Source organism: Mya arenaria, chromosome 5 (genome assembly GCF_026914265.1).
Source record: "Mya arenaria isolate MELC-2E11 chromosome 5, ASM2691426v1".
Taxonomy (NCBI): Eukaryota; Metazoa; Mollusca; class Bivalvia; order Myida; family Myidae; genus Mya; species Mya arenaria.
Genome location: NC_069126.1, coordinates 33,368,307 through 33,386,859, shown reverse-complemented (window position 1 = coordinate 33,386,859; position 18,553 = coordinate 33,368,307). Strand labels below are relative to the sequence as shown.

Below are 18,553 nucleotides of genomic sequence, written 5' to 3'. Positions count from 1 at the left end.
TAACGTCCACTTAAATCCTAATGTTGCCAACTCTTAATAAACCATTTATTTTTTAAACAGATGCATCCAGTTCTGCTATAGGTTTTGCTCTAGTTCAGGTAGAGAACAAAAGGGTTATTCCTATTTATGAAGAACATTACAAAATAATGAGCGAACTTAGCGATGTTTGGCATAAGAAGAAATAAACCAAATCCATCCATACTCAGTATCATCACATTTTACAGTAAAAACAAACTTTTTTGAGTAAAACATTACCAAAATCTTAAGGCTATCAGTTGTAGGAAAGGACGTTGGCAATGCCTCTGTGAGAATGAAATTTTAAAATTGTTCATAAATCAGGCACAAAAACAACTTTATGCTAACGCTCTGAGAAGAAGACATTTTTTACCTACAATGTACAAAATGACCATAGCTCATTACAGGTGAATAGACAAAATTCTCAATAATTGCAAGCCGAATAGTGTTTTGAATGAAATAGATTGATAGGTGTAAAGGGCATTGTAGATGACAACGAAGGCTTCAAATCTTATGTTATCTCGAACATGTTTAAAGAACAAAAGGATTTGCCAAATGTTCAGTGGGAATGTCCTGATTCAAAACCGAATCTAGCCTATTTGGTAAATGACTTATCTCAAAATCGTGTTAAAAGTAGAAAGGTTATTATTATGTCTGAACATTTTTGCACGGGATAATTTTCTGTATCACATCGTTCAACCAAGCTTTAAGATACACCAAAACCTTCATGAGCACATGTAGCATACTGAACGTCGTAGACTTATTTTAAGAAGTTGCAAACATATTGTTTGAAAAGGTAATCTATAAATGATATACTCCTAGGATAATTGACCATTTCGATAACTTGGTTACTTCCACCGATTAGGCTTCTCCATTAATTACTTCTGGAGAGTTATATTTAACAACATGAGATCAGCGAAGCGTGCATTTAAAAATAATGAATTGAGCGAGTTTCTAATTGTGCCACCAGAAAAGTGTATGTTATGGAAGAACTGATATAATATAAACATAAACCCAGACGTTACAGTTATAAGGATACCTACATATACATCGTCTTCAAGAAAATCTCGAATGAAAGCTGAAGTCGAACGGATTCTATGATGATCGTCGTGTACATAACTTAAAGGTATATTACATATCTATTTAGTAAAGTCCCTTTCAACTAATGTTAATAAGCTGTCATGCTTAAAATACTTCAAATGAAATAAACAACTATGTTAACATTGCCCGTTCAGAGAATGATTCATAAGTCGGCCTGATGTCGAATCCATTCTGCCAAGTTGGCAGTTTATAAAGATCAAAACAAATAATTGTTTGTGGATCTTCAATGCAGTTTATGGCATGGAAATGTCAGTGCGGTGTTCATGTCATCTTCAAGAGAATGAATTAATTAAAGAAGTGTTAATTTTGATAATCATTGCTAAAAGCAACAGAATAAGATTTCAAGTAGTGAATTAGAAAGCATGTTTATTATGTTATAATGACATAACTCAATACCGAGGGAATATGCTAATTCCAAAGAGAGACAATTGACAAAATGAGGATGTTATTCCTAATCTGATGAACACCACCATACAAAGGGAAAAGTCCTCTAGTAATTGGTATATACGAGGTTCAGTCAAAAAGTTCCCGGACTGGTTATATATTGCACAATTTTGACGTCGGACTATGACGATTCTTGTCACACATAAATCCTAACGACATTTTTACATTTTATTATAAAAATTAATAACATATAATCCATATTTTAATTGAAAAATATGTTTACTATAACATATAACCTACGCTACGAATCCCTTTGAATTATTAACGACTACCAAATTGTCTTCACTGCTATTAACGCTAGATATGCAATATTTTGGCGCTGTTTTATCGGATTAATTTACATGACGTCATATCAACGTCATTTCTAAACACACGTGCAAAACAAACATCATCGCTTGAAAATCATTGAATTCATGCGCATTGTTTAAAGCAATGGAAGAAATCGCTGGTGTAGAAAGTCAACGTCATCCGAGCGAACGGAGCAACAAGCAGTCATTAAATACTGTGCGAGAGCGGGAATGACACCAACGGAATCATGGAAATTTATCAATCCGGAGGACGGATTAAGGAAATGTTCCAGGACGCTCGTTTTTGATTGGCACAAGCGTTTCCGGGACGGTCGTGACGACGTAAGTGACAATAAGAGAAGCGGTCGACAACAGGATAGTGGCAGTATCGACAAAGTGCTGCGCGTCATTTCCGTTGTTCGGCGGAAATCGGTCGACGATATAGCAGATAGTGTTGGATTAAGCCATGGAAATGTATATAATATCTTGACAAAGGACTTGGGAATGAAAAAAGTATGCGCAAGATGGGTGCCACGCCTTTTGACCGAAGAAATTATGAAAACCAGGATAGAAGCATCTGAGAAATTTCTACAGCGCTGGAGAAAGGAGGGTGGTCGATTTTAAAGTCGTATCATTACCACGGATGAAACCTGGGTGAACTTTTATGACCCTGAAACGAAGAAGGAGTCAATGGTATGGAAAAGACGATCTTCGCCTCCTCCTGAAAAAGCGAGGCGATCGAAATCATCAAAGAAAATAATATATATATTTTCTTCATGGACAGCCACGGAATGCTTCTGCAACATGCAGTACCTAGCGGCTAGACAGTCAATAAAGATTACTATCAAAAAGTAAGTTACATCAACATATCAATTATGATAACAAATACTATACAATTTAATGTTAAATTCTTATTGATTCCAGGCATTTCGTTTAATGTGATTTGGGTTCATATTGAGTATGTTGGTGACATTTTAGGTCGTGCAGAGACATCTCACGAACGCATTGAGAAAGAAACGTCCGGACTGCGAAATTGAAAATTTGATCTTTTATCAAGACAACGCTCCTGCACATCGGGCTGAAGACACGTTACTAACAATAGACTTGTTGGTGTATGAAAGACTGCAACATCCGCTGTAAAGTCCCGACCTTGCGCCAATTGACTTTTGTGTGTTTCCGAGATTAAAGGCCGACTTACGAAGTCGCAGATTTGAAAGTGAAGATGAAATGAAATTTGCCGTCAGGTCGGCAATAAGAAGCTACGAAAAGGAGTGGTACGCAGATATCTTGGATAAGTGGGTAGATTGACACAGAAAATGTATTGAATTTCAAGGGCAGTACTTTGAAAAACATTAACTAGCACACAAGAGCCTACGTTGACGTAATTACATTAATGAACGTTAACAGTACGTCATTTCCGTACGGAGTGATCCGTACGGTGTGAGATATGTTTATTTGCAGTGTTAAAAATGATTGTTTTATGTATGATTAAAAAGTAATTTTTGTACAGTCCTCTAGATAAAATGTTGCTTTATTTCGGTGCAATTTTATGTTTCCTAATCAAAAAAACTGACAACAGTACAAAGGCAGTCCGGAAACTTTTCCGGCACCTCGTACTTTAATACTAAATAATAATAATAATAATAATAATAATAATAATAATAATAATAATAATAATAATAATATCTTTATTTAGAGAAGTTATAAACACATTATGACATAATTACAGGTTCAACCATAACAACATCATATTTACAGTGTGGCCTTCTATGAAGAAAAACAAACAAACAAAAACAAAATGCATTTGGTAAATCATAAAACATCTGCATCGCACTTATACATTCCTATACAATAACTTTTGATGTTTTGAATATAAATATTCTATACAAATCATGTTTAATTAACATAACAATTATTTCAATATACATCATGTACACGCCGACAGACACTCAATAAAACACAACAATTTTTAAAACAACAGTTATCTTTAAGATAATGAAAAGATGATATACCTTTTTGAAAGACTCAGATAAACGTGACCCAGTTAAGTACCGTGGAATTACAGTGAAACTGGCAATTTACAAAGTATATTGCAAATGTATTAAATGATAGACTTACTAAATGGAGCGAACTAAACAATGCAGTATCTGACACTCAAAATGGTTTTCGGAAAAACAGAAGTACGATCGACCAGTTATCAACTTTAACTAGTATAATCGACGCTAGAAAAAAGACAAAGAAGGATACCTTTGTTGCATACGTCGACTTTTCCAAAGCCTATGACCGGATTAATAGAAGTAAGCTTTGGGCTAAATTGGAAGGGAATTTCGGAATACACGGCAAAATGTTGACTGCTCTGAAGTCGTTTTCATAATCGGTCAAATGTGCCGTGCGCGTGAACAACTATACAACCGATTGGTTTGACGTATCCACTGGCCTGAAACAGAGATGTCTGGTTTCCACGACAATGTTCAACTTTTTTTAAATGACTGCAGCGAACTATTTGGGCATTCAAATGAAGTTGTTTTATTTAACGGGAAGATAATAAGTCACCTATTTTATGCGGATGATTTAGTGTAAACTGCCGAAAATGAAAACGATCTTCAACATTTGCGAGACATACTATCGCGATGGTGTTGCATAAACGACATGACCGTTAATATTGAGAAGAGCAAGGTTATGCACTTTAGAAATCCGTCTAGACAGATAATACAGTTTAAGTTCAAATGTAGTAATAATGAATTGGAATGCGTAGAAAAATATCGTTACCTAGGACTACTACTAAACAACACTCTCGATTATAACATCACTGCAAAATACGTTGCCCAATCAGCTACTCGGGCCCTTGGACTTATTATATCAAAATTTAAAGCCATGGGAGGCATGCCATTTAACGTATTTACGAAACTTTACGACACAGTAGTCTGGCCAACCATCAGCTACGGTGCTGCGATATGGGGAATACGCCTGAATTAATGCCGTCCAGCACAGAGCCAGTCGCTTCTTCCTTGGAGTAGGAAAATATACACCAAACACCGCTGTGAATGGTGACATTGGATGGACCCCACCTCTTGCTAAACAATGGAAAGTTGTCATTTCCCATATGGTCCGATTAGCTAATATGGACTGTAATCGACTGAATAACTTTGTATTTAAAGCAATATCTGTTTATAAGAAGTGTTGGACTCGTACTGTAATGAATAAAGTGAAATATATAGCTGATTATAACTTGGATATAAACGTTAAAATTCGTAGATCTGAACACTTTAGATTAATATATTAGTGTCATACAACTATTCTTGACCAAATTCACCATCAATGGCGTAATGTTATAAATGTAAATACAAGCATACGACAGATAAATGGAGGCAACAAACTGTGGCTATACAGAACTTTTAAGCAAACATATAAAACAGAATACTATGTTCAGAGCCTATCTATTACCCGCCTTTACATAAGTGCGTTAGCTAAATTAAGATGTCGAGTGGCGCCATTAAAACTCGAAACGGGCCGCTATGAATCACTCAATGTTGAACAAAGAACTTGTTTTAACTGTCATAACATAGTAGAAGATGAATGTCATGTTTTATGACATTGTCCTTTATATAATAATCTACGATATTTACTGTTGTTAAAAGTTATTGATATTAATGATAATTTCAATTCATTATCGGACAACGAAAAACTTTCATTCTTTCTTTCAAATGAAACTGTTGTTAAACACAGTGCCAAAACCTGTCATGATATCCTTAAACTCCGACGTCAGTATCTGTATAACAAGTAATTAGTGATTATATGTTTTATTGCATGTTTTGTACAATAATGATTATTCTCACTTTATCTTTATTACTGAATATTTTAAGTTATATTGCATGTTTTAAGTTGATAATTATATTTTATTGTTTTTATTGAGCAAATAGTCTCTCATAACTCCACGAAGAGTGGTTTTATACATTATTATTATTGCATGTTTTATCTGTATTTACCCCATGAATATATAAAAGTGCGACTTGAATAAATGTTCTGTCTGTCTGTCTGTCTGTCTGTCTGTCTGTCTGTAAAAGAAATTTTAACAAAAAAATATGATTAAATGTTCCTTCGTTAAAATTACTTATTACACCTAATCATTTTGCAACGGGTGTGAGTTTTCTTTTGAAGAATATTGTACTTCGAAACTAAATTTAAAGTGATGTTTCGAAACGTTTTAGTAATTGGCTTTTCCCGCCTAAATTTGTATTGTAAAAGGCCCTTAATAGCATTTTTGTTGCACTGGTTGCAGGCAAAACGTAGCATATATATATATATATATATATATATATATATATATATATATATATATATATATATATATATATATATATATATATATATATATATATATATATATATATATATATATATATATATAGGAGTACACTTTAAACAATGTATAGAAACCAGAGGATCCATGGGATCGTTGCATCAAGAATACTGAAAGCGAGTTCGTACCTAGGACATACTTTTAACTGTAGTGTTTCACAGTTAAAGATATTGCCGATGTTAAAACATTCTCCTCAATTATGAAACGGCTCCGTAGAGAAATGAGTTCAAGGACTGCCAATGTTCCTGACATGAGAGTCATTATCTCATATTGTTAACAACCACAAGACTATGCATAATCGTTTGATCTTTAATCATTTTGGTTCCCGAAAAGAAAGAAAACAATACATGGAGATAGTAGGTAATATGGAAGCCAAAACACTGTAGATCATCAAGCTGTCTCAAAAGTACATAGAACAAAGAAGATGGCCGCAAAAACCGTCGTTTCGACAGCTAAATATTGGATATACCCATTGCTGCTGATAACTTATGATCTGCATAATAGGGTGATAGCAAAATAACTCAATTTACTTACGTGTTTTTCTTTTTTCCTGAGGATTCTTCGTTGAGGCCTGATACCCGTTGTAACTTAATTTAAAACTTTTCATTGAAATCAATGATAATTTCAAAACTTTCCATTCTTCCTTGCACAAACCATATTTCCAATACTCACAAAGACACATCCAATGACTCCGAAGGACAATAAAATATATACACTGGGGACGAGGTCACGAGTAACCTTTAACAGACGGAGCCAGCACTTCCATAGTTGGCATTATCGGCCGGGGAAGTTGACTTTTAATATATAATTTTATACATAATAAATAAAATAGTACATAAAATATAACTATCCCTGACCGATGCTGTCACATATGACAACATCTACATTTAAGATCATTTCATGTATCAGTCCTTTTGCCAATCCATGAGCATGACGAGGTGACTCACTTTGTATAATATCATGGTCAATTTTACTAACATCTTGGGTATTCGAGTTCAAAGCTCAGATTCAGAAATGCAAAATAAAAAAAACAAAAACATTTTGTTGTAAAAATGCTAATGTAGGAGATGGCAATAAAAAGCTGTATCGGTTACAAATTATATGTTCTACAACCAGGCACACATAGTTTATTTGTTTTTAATTTTAGTTATACTATAGATAATTTGAACCTTTCAATTATTCATTTTGCTGAGTTTGAGCCAAGGGCCAATATTGACTAATGCCTTGAGGATGAGCTTAAAACCCAAGACCTTGACTTTCCAGTGAACTAATATAGATGTCTCCTCTGACAACAAACGCGTCCACAACAGTTCTAAGTGCCACCACTTGACAAGCTTCCTGTCTTTATCTGCATTTGTGTTGATGGGTTTCCAGGTTTAGACGAGTAAATCACACTTGCTAAATTGAAATATGATTAATAAGTCATAAAGTGCACTTTCAAATTGTGAACACAGGATTTTTACTTCTGTGGTGGCGTGGCTTGCTATTAAAATGTGGAAAATACTTTTACACCTTGCGCAAATTACTGTTGGTAAGATCTTACTTTTCTTATGTTGAGGTATTTTACTCATTTACAAGGACAGTTCAACTTAAGCTTAAATTTGAGGGGAAAATATAGTTTATTAAACCTAAACGTAAAAAACTGAAAAAAATAAACGTTTTTTTCCGTAATAAGTATTTGTCATTTATCTCGCTATTATTTGCATGACCAAATTGGCTTCTCACCAAGGCGTCCCGGGTTTAGTTTTCGGTCCATTTATGTTTGTGTTTATGCCGGACTAGTCTGGTTCCGCTTTTAACTCCAGCTCCCGAAACAAAACAAAACACTCGCGCGCAACATCATGCGAGAATTACTTGAAAAATAAATATAGTTTAAACATTCATTGTCGACGACCTCAAAGGGACGTATTATTTAAGATCACGACCATACTTCAGTCTGGTTAAATTTAATTTCAGTATTATCTTACTGTTGGGTTTAAAGTCTTCGTAATCAATAAGTGAGTATTTTATGTTTTAGTTTCAAACTGCGTAATATATTTCCGAAACCTCACAGAAACTATGATGTATATAAATGTATACATATAAAGCATAAAGGGGCAATATCCCACTATGTCATATATCTCACAGCTAATGTGGAACAAAGGGCAAGTATAGAATCTTGAATGAATAAATTTGTGTGTTTTTCTGCATGGTAGCAAGGGAAATATATTTTTGAATATGAACCTGACGTAAAACACGCACTTAATTTGGTTTGTCCTAACCTTTTACACTAATAAGACAAAGACGTACGAACGATCAAACTAAACCTACATAGGTACATGATGATAAATAGTGTTAAAACTGAGTTTTTATTTTGTCAGTGGCTGGTTGTCAAGGTTGTCAAGGTCGGGGCGTGTCGGTACATTGCGGGGACGGCGCCCATCAGTGGATGTTTTGCGCTCCGCCGAACATCACCGTGACAGAGCGAGAGATTTGACCCCACTGCAAATTGTAGTACTAATAGATGTGAAGATGCACCTAAAGCTACTTTAATAATTATATACTTAAAAAAGTGTACAATGTAATACTACACACAATAACAAATTACATAGATCTGTCTGGATCATTAGAAGGTTTCCCAAACGTTAATAACCTCAAACACAGTTCTACTACATTCCGGGAAATTACAGTTAGATCTAAGACATTATTAAAAGAAGGGATGTTCTAAAATGTTAGAAAATTATTCAATTGTATTGCAGGTATGTATAGAACATACGAGCATAGACAGCACACATCTTTCAACAGTCGTCCACCGACCCGACAGTATGGACACACATCCTTAATACAAGTTCCACAGTGGCAGATAATGAAGCTAGCTCACTCCAAAACCATCGCCATACGTCCAGGAAACGTTCGATCGATTCAAAACTTAAATGTGAGTTTTTCTAAACGCTATCTTCCAACCGGTTGGATTGAATCTTACTCGTATTCCGCTCAGGGTAAAAAGTTATTATTTATATAATATAATGGGGACTGGCCAAGCTTAGTAAGATAATATTAAGTCTGGTTATAACTATCTTGCATTGAACATTTATAACTCCTTTGCATGGACGTGTTAACGGCTCGGACACGTTCAAATATGTATATTAACTTATGATAAAATAACCATTGATTCATATTTCGGTTTTTTCAGTTTGGCTCATGTTCGGTGTGGTTGCTGGAGGGATAGTCATTATCTGCCTTATAGGACTAATCACCTACAATGTTATCAATTGGTAAGGCCACACTTTATAACAATTTTTTTATGAATGATGATTTTAATGTAAAAAATCCAATGCAAACTACAGGGACAAGCTCAGTAGTCAAACATCCAAGTATAAACCCTTTTTAGAGGCACAAGGTAAAGGACCAAAGGCAATGAACGAGATACACAAGACGAGCATACACCACAAACAGACCGCATATGCATCAAAATAGCTTAATCCATAAATAATCTGACGGCCGCTTTCAAGCGGTCTTTGACATGTCATGTAAATTATGATACGGTGGAATTGCGCATGATAAAATATGTATATCGTGGAAAATGTATAAAATTCCTTGTTCCGTGGTACGCAATCTGAATTATGTCAACATATCAACGATATATTAAATAATTACTTCAAGGATCTATAACTTAGATTACTTAACTATTCTAATTGCATAATGCTGAATTTATTTGATCACATTTTCAATTTCAGTGACTTAAAGGGACATGGGAAGATAAAAGAATATGGGCGATCCAAAGGAAAAGTTCAAAATAAGTATTTTCGGGGCGAAACACCATCCACTTCAACGCTTTTATCAGCAGAAGAAGCCTATGAAAGCGTCTATGACACCATTAAAAACGTACAGAAAATAAGAGTTCAGCAACTGTCTTTGTCTACTTTTAATATGGATACTAACAACGCAAATCCAGTGAGTGGCATTCAAAATAACAATCACGATGTGTGCAACTTTGATGGAATAAATACCATTAAAAAGAATGCTGTGAGTTTTATCGAACAAAACGATACCGTTACACAAAATACAGAAACATCAAAAACGAGACACAAAACATGTGTGACAATAATATCGGGTGAAGCCAGATGCCAATTAGACGAAGATAGTGACAACACATATGACCATCTTGTGAACACTCCTAGACGTTCTACACGTCTCAGCAGTAATTACAGTCACCTCAGTTTTAAAGATGTATTATAATAGACAATTTGTGTGGACTTTTGAATGATGACAGTGATCTTATCTTTTACAAGCTATGATTGTATTATATTTTACATGCTGATTGAGAACAGTTAAAATATTCAAGTTTTCTTTAGAGTTCGAAATTGTGAGTTCCCAATGGTATCAAATAGTGGATCGGCCAGTAGGCAAGACATTACTTTTAAGACCAAGCCTTTTAATATTTGTTAGTACGATTTTTTTCAAATAAAGTGTTCGCCTGACTGCATCGGTCTTTAACATGTTTGAATTAATAAATGCACATTATCAAACATTACCTGTAAATAATATTCAGTTTTGTGTGGTAATACATAAATATTACCGGGTCTGATTGATTGAAGCTTAACGTTAAAGGTCACATGGTCAGGAATAAATTGTTTACAAAGCAGACGATAAGTAAGTTAAGTTATTCTATAAAGTGATGTCCTTTATACTCTATTGTCTTAAAAGATGATGCTTGCTCAAAATGAGACTTCTAATTTTATTCATTAATACTGGGATAATACATATTTAAATCTGAGCGCTGAAACACCAATTTAAACATTGACCCCATCCTCTTTCCCTACCCGTTCCAAGATGGCAACCCAAACGTTTATTGTAAAACGATATCTTTCTATTTGTGTTAACTGTTTTTGTTTTCCTTGTATATTTCTTTTTGATTTTCTGTTTGGCGTTCCAATTTTATCTCTGTGGTATTAACAGTGTCATATTTAATATATAACTGGTTTGCTCATCAATCTCTGTAATTCATCTCCATTACTCATGTCAGAAAGAGTGGGAACATGTTTGTTACATTAAAATCAGAAAAAAAGAAAGCAGTTAGTTTTCACATGACACAGAAGACCATTGCAATCACTTATGTTTCACTGCTCAAAACACCAACAATAATGTAACACAGGAGCACCATTAATCAAAAGGACAGATTCTATCTCTTGTTTTCACATTCGATTCATACAATGAAACTCATGGCATTACAAAACACATGGCATACAATCGCTTTACATTTAAGTGCAAATGCTCTCTCAAATACAATCATGAGATTCATGGGCAAAACACTTTAAAGCAAACAAAGGGGCTAAAGAAGAAAGTAATAATGTACAGAACTCCATATTTTGTAAGGTTAAGCTGCAATTAAAACAACACGTTAGTTATCGATCGTTACTTTTACAAAAGTTTAAAATCATACCATAATCATATATTCATTTGAACGATGCTAGCAATAAAGTTATAAAAAAATAAAACGCACTTTACATTCGTCATTTAACATTATAAGGAAAATCTAGTTATTTAAAAAAAGAAAATAGTTTTTAAATTCAAATTACAATTGACATCAACGCTCTATGGCTGATGTCATATTTCACCAAAGCAATGGCTGGCTGTCGGGGTCGCGTGTAAACGTAATATACGTATGACTGTCTATCTAATCGAGAAGTTCAAAAGGCATTTATTTGCGGGAACAGCATCAGTCTCGTACAATGCAATTACTAAACACCCATTCTCGCACACTCGCTTGTAAATGGTTTCCATTCTTGCCATGTTGATTTCAAATATGCACCATTGCTTCTTTTCTTTGCTTAGGTTTTTGAGAGTATCGCTAATGTTTTCTTGCTCGTTCATTTTACAATGTACACTGGATTTTAATAGTTTATTGGTGTAATATTGCTTTAATTCGATAACTTTATCATTGTCCTTTGAATGCTCGTTATTATATGAGTGTATTTAAATGACCTATTGATGTATTATTTTGGCTCGGATAAGCGATATAAATTGAATTTGATAATAACTGAAAAATGTTGGGACAATGTGCGAAATTACCTCACTCACTCACTCACTCACTCACTCACTCACTCACTCACTCACTCACTCACTCACTCACTCACTCACTCACTCACTCACTCACTCACTCACTCACTCACTCACTCACTCAATCAATCAAAAAATCCTTTTTAACATATACCTCACTCGTCTGGTTATATTTATTTACTCAAAGACATGATTAAACGTATTACGGTACACTTTCATACTGCCATATTTATTCCATATCATTATCTAAAATCGCGTGGACATGACGTCAGCAGAGTAGAATACAACCAAACGTATTTCTCGATATGTTTTAATTAATTGATGTAAAATGATTAACATTTGAAAATGTGTACTCCTTTACACAGGCTTTAGCTGTAGTCGTTTCTCATTTTTTTTCAAATGAAGCATTTATAACATCTATTTTCCATTCACCGTGCAATACCGGCAGTCACGTTATAAGGTTAGAGGTCATCGCCTGGTTCTTGAGAATCTGGTCGGAAATTATGTTTGCCATTGAGGCGCCTAGATGACGAAGGTACACAACGAACCCTATGAAAGCAAAATTGACTTCCTGAAACTTTTGTTACTGTACAAAATCAAAAGCGCGTTAGTAAACATGCCAGTCTGGGATTGGACAAAATTAAAATAAAATCAATTAACAACAAAGGTTTGAAAACGTTTATATCGACGCATGATAAACCAAATTTTAATTCGAACGATGTGTCGTTTATACCCTTATCGCACTGTCACGGTATTTCTCGCGACATTCCGTACTATGCGTAAAACGAGTCTTAAATACGGCATGATAACTCTCACCGAAACCGCGGTGTGTGGTAGTGAGTTGTCTTCGCAAAGTTTGTTTAACCTTATGCATGGGAGCTCTACGCCCTCTTTGAAATTATTTGTTAGCCATATATACCAGACTTTTACGACTTCTTTTGACATTAATACAGACTTCTTCAGGAACGAAAGGAACTGAAGTGGGGTTAAATGATATTGTTCGAGTTTATACAGGATATTCTATGATTTTTGTACGATCACCTGTACTATAAAATGTTAAGACAATATTTTACAAACACATTATTTTGAAAAGCAGGCCTGTAAATATTTCTTCGTACGCATATATAGAATAGAAGTGGCCGCCCAACTGCATCGGTACTGCCATGTTTAAATTAATAATTGCCTATAGATAAACAAGTAAATTTGAGTTCACCCTCATAGTAGAATTTAAGAACTGTTTGTTTATTCTTGTTAAGGGTAAACTTAAAAAAGGGCAAGGATGGAGAGGAACGAACTGTTTCCGGAAGTGCATTTCAGGACGATATTATAATTGGTAGAAATGAATTCGATAACAGTTCAGTTTTACAAGTAATATTACGAAGGTTAACAGAATTCCGAAGATTGTAAGAGGTTGTATCACCAACTCGGGACGGAATAAATGAAGTGAGATAGGCAGGTGTAAGGAGATGAAACATCTTGTAAAAGAGTGTGAGTTTATGTTTCCTTCTTCTCTCCTTCAGAGGTTCAAGTCGTGTTTCAGTATAAAGATTAGAAATGGAAACGAGTCGTGTTGCCACGGATATGATTCGCGCTACCTGCGCAAATTGTGTTTCACACATGCAAGGTTGCGGATGCATTGTAGTAATCTTAATGAACATTTGTTCTCTAAAAACAATATCAATAGCCCAAATTGCCAATGTGGTGAAATCGAGGACACCTACCATTTCTTTTTCACCTGTCCCTTATATCATGCACAAAGGCATCACCTATTCGACCAATTGCCTGCTATAAGGCCTATGTCGCTTCAAGTTGTTTGGATCCAATAACGCCACGGACCAGACAAACTCAATGATATTTACTCACGTTCAACACTTCAATCGCCAAACTAAACGCTTTTAATCTCCTTAAGATAAATGAGAACAACCTCGACTCTACAACTGACCTGACCTATCCATGCCCCCCCCTTCCTGCTCTTTACACTACTCTCTTTCATACCCTATGCGCATTTTTGACGTCTCATTTTCCACATTATCCATCAAATTTTAACGATTACATAAATATACAAACAATAACAACATTAACACCATTTCAAGCAGCTTGAAAGAGTGACAAAATAGAGGCATAGTATAAGCTACCATAGTTTCCTTCTCAATTCTGTCAAATTTTGTTTTGTGCATTATTCATTTGTATACCTTCCATGTATCACTATTTCCGACATTAATATTGTATATGCTACAAATGTGTATATCATTATAATGTTATTTTGAAATAAATACTGTTTAAACCAAGTTAATGTAAATAATTTTCTGGACTTCGTTTTAGTTGTGAACCATCCGTCGAAGTCTGATTGAAGCTTACGGTTGTAGTCATATGCACTAGAACAAATTGTTTAAATAGCGGTATTTGAGTAAGTGAAGTAATTGTATTGGTTGTTTTGCTTTATACTTAATTGTGTTCAAAATTGATGGCTCAATGTGGGTTCTTTGATTATATTCATGAATTCTTGGACACGCCATAGTGTGAAGTTGAGCGATGTAAAAGTGATACCAAACCCTGAAATGCTTGAACAAGCCATAGTGTGAAGTTGAGTGTAATCAGTGACGTAATGATTATGTGCGTATTTTGTTTGTTTTTCTTGTGTCATTCTTGTTGACTGCCTGTTTGGCGTTCCGTTTTTATAATTGTAGCATAAAGCTAACATTAAATGGATGGCTTCTTGGCTCATTGGTCCTTGTAAATCATTTGCATTACTCACATCAGAATGAGCGGAAACAGACCAATCCAGTTGAGTTCGATCGATCTAAAGAACAACATGACGGCGAATCTCTTTTATTACATTCGATTCATATCATCAAACACTTTATATACCAATAAGTTTACATACACGCGCTAAACATTAAAGAACATATGCCTTCTTGAATACAATTGTGAGATACATGGGCACAACACTTTAAAACATACAAATAAACTAAACAAGATACTATAAAATTTAATGTACATTACACTAAAGAAATATTAATTTGCAATTAAAAATAGGAAAGTTCTCGAGCGTTACTTTTAAAACAGTTAAATCATTCGACAATACAATGAAAACTACCGGGACCTTCCCATACCGTAATGATATATTCATTTGAACTACGCAAGCATTAATATTATAACAAAAATATGTATTTGTCATTCAACCCGATTAAGAAATCGAGGTGTTACTAAAATACAAAAAACAATAACGCTAGCAATGATTGTATGTATTTAGTTTACAATGGATATCAACGTTCAATGGCTGTTGCAAGACTTTCCCAAAACAATTCCTGACCGTCTGGGTCGCGTGTATACATAATGTACGAATGATTGTCCATCCAATCAAGAATTTCGAGAGGCATACTTTTCGCGGGAACATTCTCGAAATGTACAATTACTAAACACCCATTCTCGCACACTCGGTTGTCAGTGCTTTCCATTCTTGCCATGTTGAATTCAAAAATGCACCATTGCTTCTTTACAAATGTTTTTGAGAGAATCACCACCGTTTTCTTGCTTGTTCGTATCGCATCCACTATGTTATCTCGTATTGGTATGCCAGGTAGAAAGTCCCGTTGGTGTACACACAACTTCATCCCACAGTCCTCCAACCTTGGTATGATTTCGCCCCGAATAAAATGTAAGTCATCGTCAGAATAAGATATAAACGCATCGTATCGGTAATTTTCATCTTCATAATCGTTTAATAGTCGCCGATAGCCAAAGTAATTTTGCTTTGTCATGTAGTACCAATATCGAAGTTTCCATCTCTTTTTGTACAAAATGACTCCAGTGACCATTGCACAGGCTGACAATACACCCAAAGCGGACAACACCATCGCAATTGTATATGATCTACATTGTGCACGCAAGTGGGGCACATCGCGCAGAAATGCATTTGAATCTACAGAGCTACCATTTAACCTATAGAAAACCATCTCATGAAAACCTTGTAATCTTTTTTTATGATAAAGCAACCAGTACAAAAACTTCTGATTGCTGCAACTGTATTCGATTGAATTGTTTCTCAAGTCCAGGGTAAAATTCTTTCCTATTCGCTCTGAATTGTCTTCGAGAAGCTGTCTTAAATCATTATTAAGCGTATGAATTGCGTTACCTCGAAGATTCAAATGAAGCAGATTTTTCAAAGGCTTAACATTGACAGCGAACATTTCGATGTTATTACTGCTTAAATCAATTTCTTCAATCATTATAAGATTATTAAATATATTATTTTTGAGGCGTGTTATGCCGTTTGTAGAAATATTAAGCGTTTTCAAATTTGTGAGATATTCAAACGTGTCTCTGCCGCCTTGATGTGCAAACATTCCTCCCAAATAATTTTGATCTAGCTGAAGGTTTTCAAGTTTGCCCATCGACAAAAAGTCTGAATTTATGAATGAACAATAAGAACGGGAGAGTGACAAAAACTTAAGATTTGGAAATGGCCCAATCCTGCCGCTCAAGCAATGGAATGCATTTTTTGATACATCCAATGCTTCAAATGAGTTATTTGATGGATTGATAGTGATTTGCGTATTGCCAATGTTATAAACCATGTTGCAGCCGGAGAAATTAACGATTTTGAGAGACCTAGAAAACTGCGGTTTCCAATCAGCAACTGTTTCATTCGGTGGTACATACGTACAAGCAGGGATATCTTTTGCAATGTTCTTTAAACTCTCTTCCGTCATGAATGGGCATTCCGAATTCCAGCTACGATCGTTGTCGTTTTTTGGTTTAGGTTCCGCAAGGTATTTAATAGGAGCGTGCACTTTGTTTAGGTTATTTGCATCAATATGTTGAACGTGTTCGAGGCAACCAAATTGAAAGAGGTATAATCCGAATGAAAATTTATTCTCTTGTGCGTAAATTGTTTCTAAGTGCTTCGGAAGTAATAAATATGTGTTCTTTTCTATCATTTGCACCTTGTTGCCATCAAGCGCGATTGCTTTCAGAGATGTATTTCGAAGGTAGCATATATCACTGTTCAGAATTATAGTTCCAACGCCAAATGAAGTATAAACCCGTGAGTAATTCAGAAATTGGATATTTGTAAACTGGAGCGAATAGGAAATGTTCATCAGGGAGCTAAATCCAAGACGTCTGTTCAAAGAAAGGTCCAGAATTTCAAGACTCTTCATGTGTTTGAAGGCATCTCTGTGAATATTTTCAATTCTGCAAGAGGATATATCTAGAACACGTACGTTTATAAGCGAGTGAAAAGTTGTCGGAAAGATTTCCTTTATGAAGCAGAACCCCAAAGGTCCTTTTGATGAAAGAGATAAATTTCTGACAGCACTGTATTCATATTCCAGGCCGAAATCTGTTTCAACTCCATCCAACTGCAACTTCTCAAGGTTCCGTAAATTAGTAAAAATTGGGTAGGCAGAGCTTTCTTTCAGGTTGTTGTCCTCTCGAAAATTGCCGTAGAGTTTGAGGATTCTCAGAGATGATGGAAGCACACTTGGGTCAAACGCCATTTTGTTGTAAATGTCGAGCACGTTATCGCTCAAATCCAGTGTCAATATATTCCGAAAATCTACAAAGACATAATTATGCAGAGACGAAATCTGGTTATAATTCATATTTAAACTACTGATGTTCCGACAGTGGTTGACGTCTTCCGGATGGAAGTTACCAATGTTATTTCGTGCAATATTAAGATCTGACACTTTTGGGTATATGATCGCAATGCTTTCGCAAACCTGACGAAGTTTGACATTTCTTGCTTTACAATCCATTGCAACCGTTCCTGGCGGCCTCGTCGTACATGAACATTTTAGATCGGGTCCACATTTAAAGAAGCTCATCGAGATATTCACGTGTACAATAAGCAATGCAAAAACAAATATATTATTATCCAGTTTCATCTTGATGAAAATTAAATGCGTTCATATGATATGTGTGTTAGCGTTCCATGCGAACATTTTTATATAAAAACTCTTTGGGCTTCATTTGTAGAATATTCGCATAAATAGATGGAGGAAATAAAATGAACAATGAAAATCGTGCCACTATACGAAACATCAATTATCAATGCACCACCGGCAAATTAGGATTCAACATTGTATGATAAACCCAAGTATCACGTTTTTCCTGTTTAGTGAAGTGTTTTTAACACATCTAGTAAAACAATAATGACAATGAAATAATGTTATTTCATTCAAAAGCATTATACGAGCACGGAACTTTAATTTAGTGGTAGGATGTGGTTTTCTATTCTAATGCTATCATTGGCTATTCAGCACGATCAATGCGCTTTCAATCCCGTTTAAGTAATTCTATG

The 18,553-nt window shown here is 35.0% G+C and overlaps 1 protein-coding gene and 1 long non-coding RNA gene across 3 annotated transcripts; one reads left to right on the top strand and one right to left on the bottom strand.

Moving 5' to 3' along the window:
• The first annotated feature begins 7,645 nt into the window (after positions 1 to 7,645).
• Positions 7,646 to 11,237, top strand: LOC128234768 (uncharacterized). Of its 2 annotated transcripts, XR_008261032.1 has the most exons (5): positions 7,646 to 7,738; positions 8,568 to 8,697; positions 8,946 to 9,121; positions 9,380 to 9,461; positions 9,924 to 11,237. It is a non-coding gene; the product is annotated as an uncharacterized LOC128234768 (long non-coding RNA). The 2 variants fall into 2 exon arrangements; XR_008261031.1 differs by having other exon boundaries at positions 8,568 to 9,121.
• A 3,824-nt stretch (positions 11,238 to 15,061) lies between these two features.
• Positions 15,062 to 18,199, bottom strand: LOC128234764 (toll-like receptor 4). Its single transcript, XM_052949264.1, has one exon. It carries the CDS (start codon positions 18,135 to 18,137, stop codon positions 15,513 to 15,515), a length of 2,625 nt encoding a protein of 874 aa, XP_052805224.1. The 5' UTR covers positions 18,138 to 18,199; the 3' UTR covers positions 15,062 to 15,512.
• Positions 18,200 to 18,553: the final 354 nt, after the last annotated feature.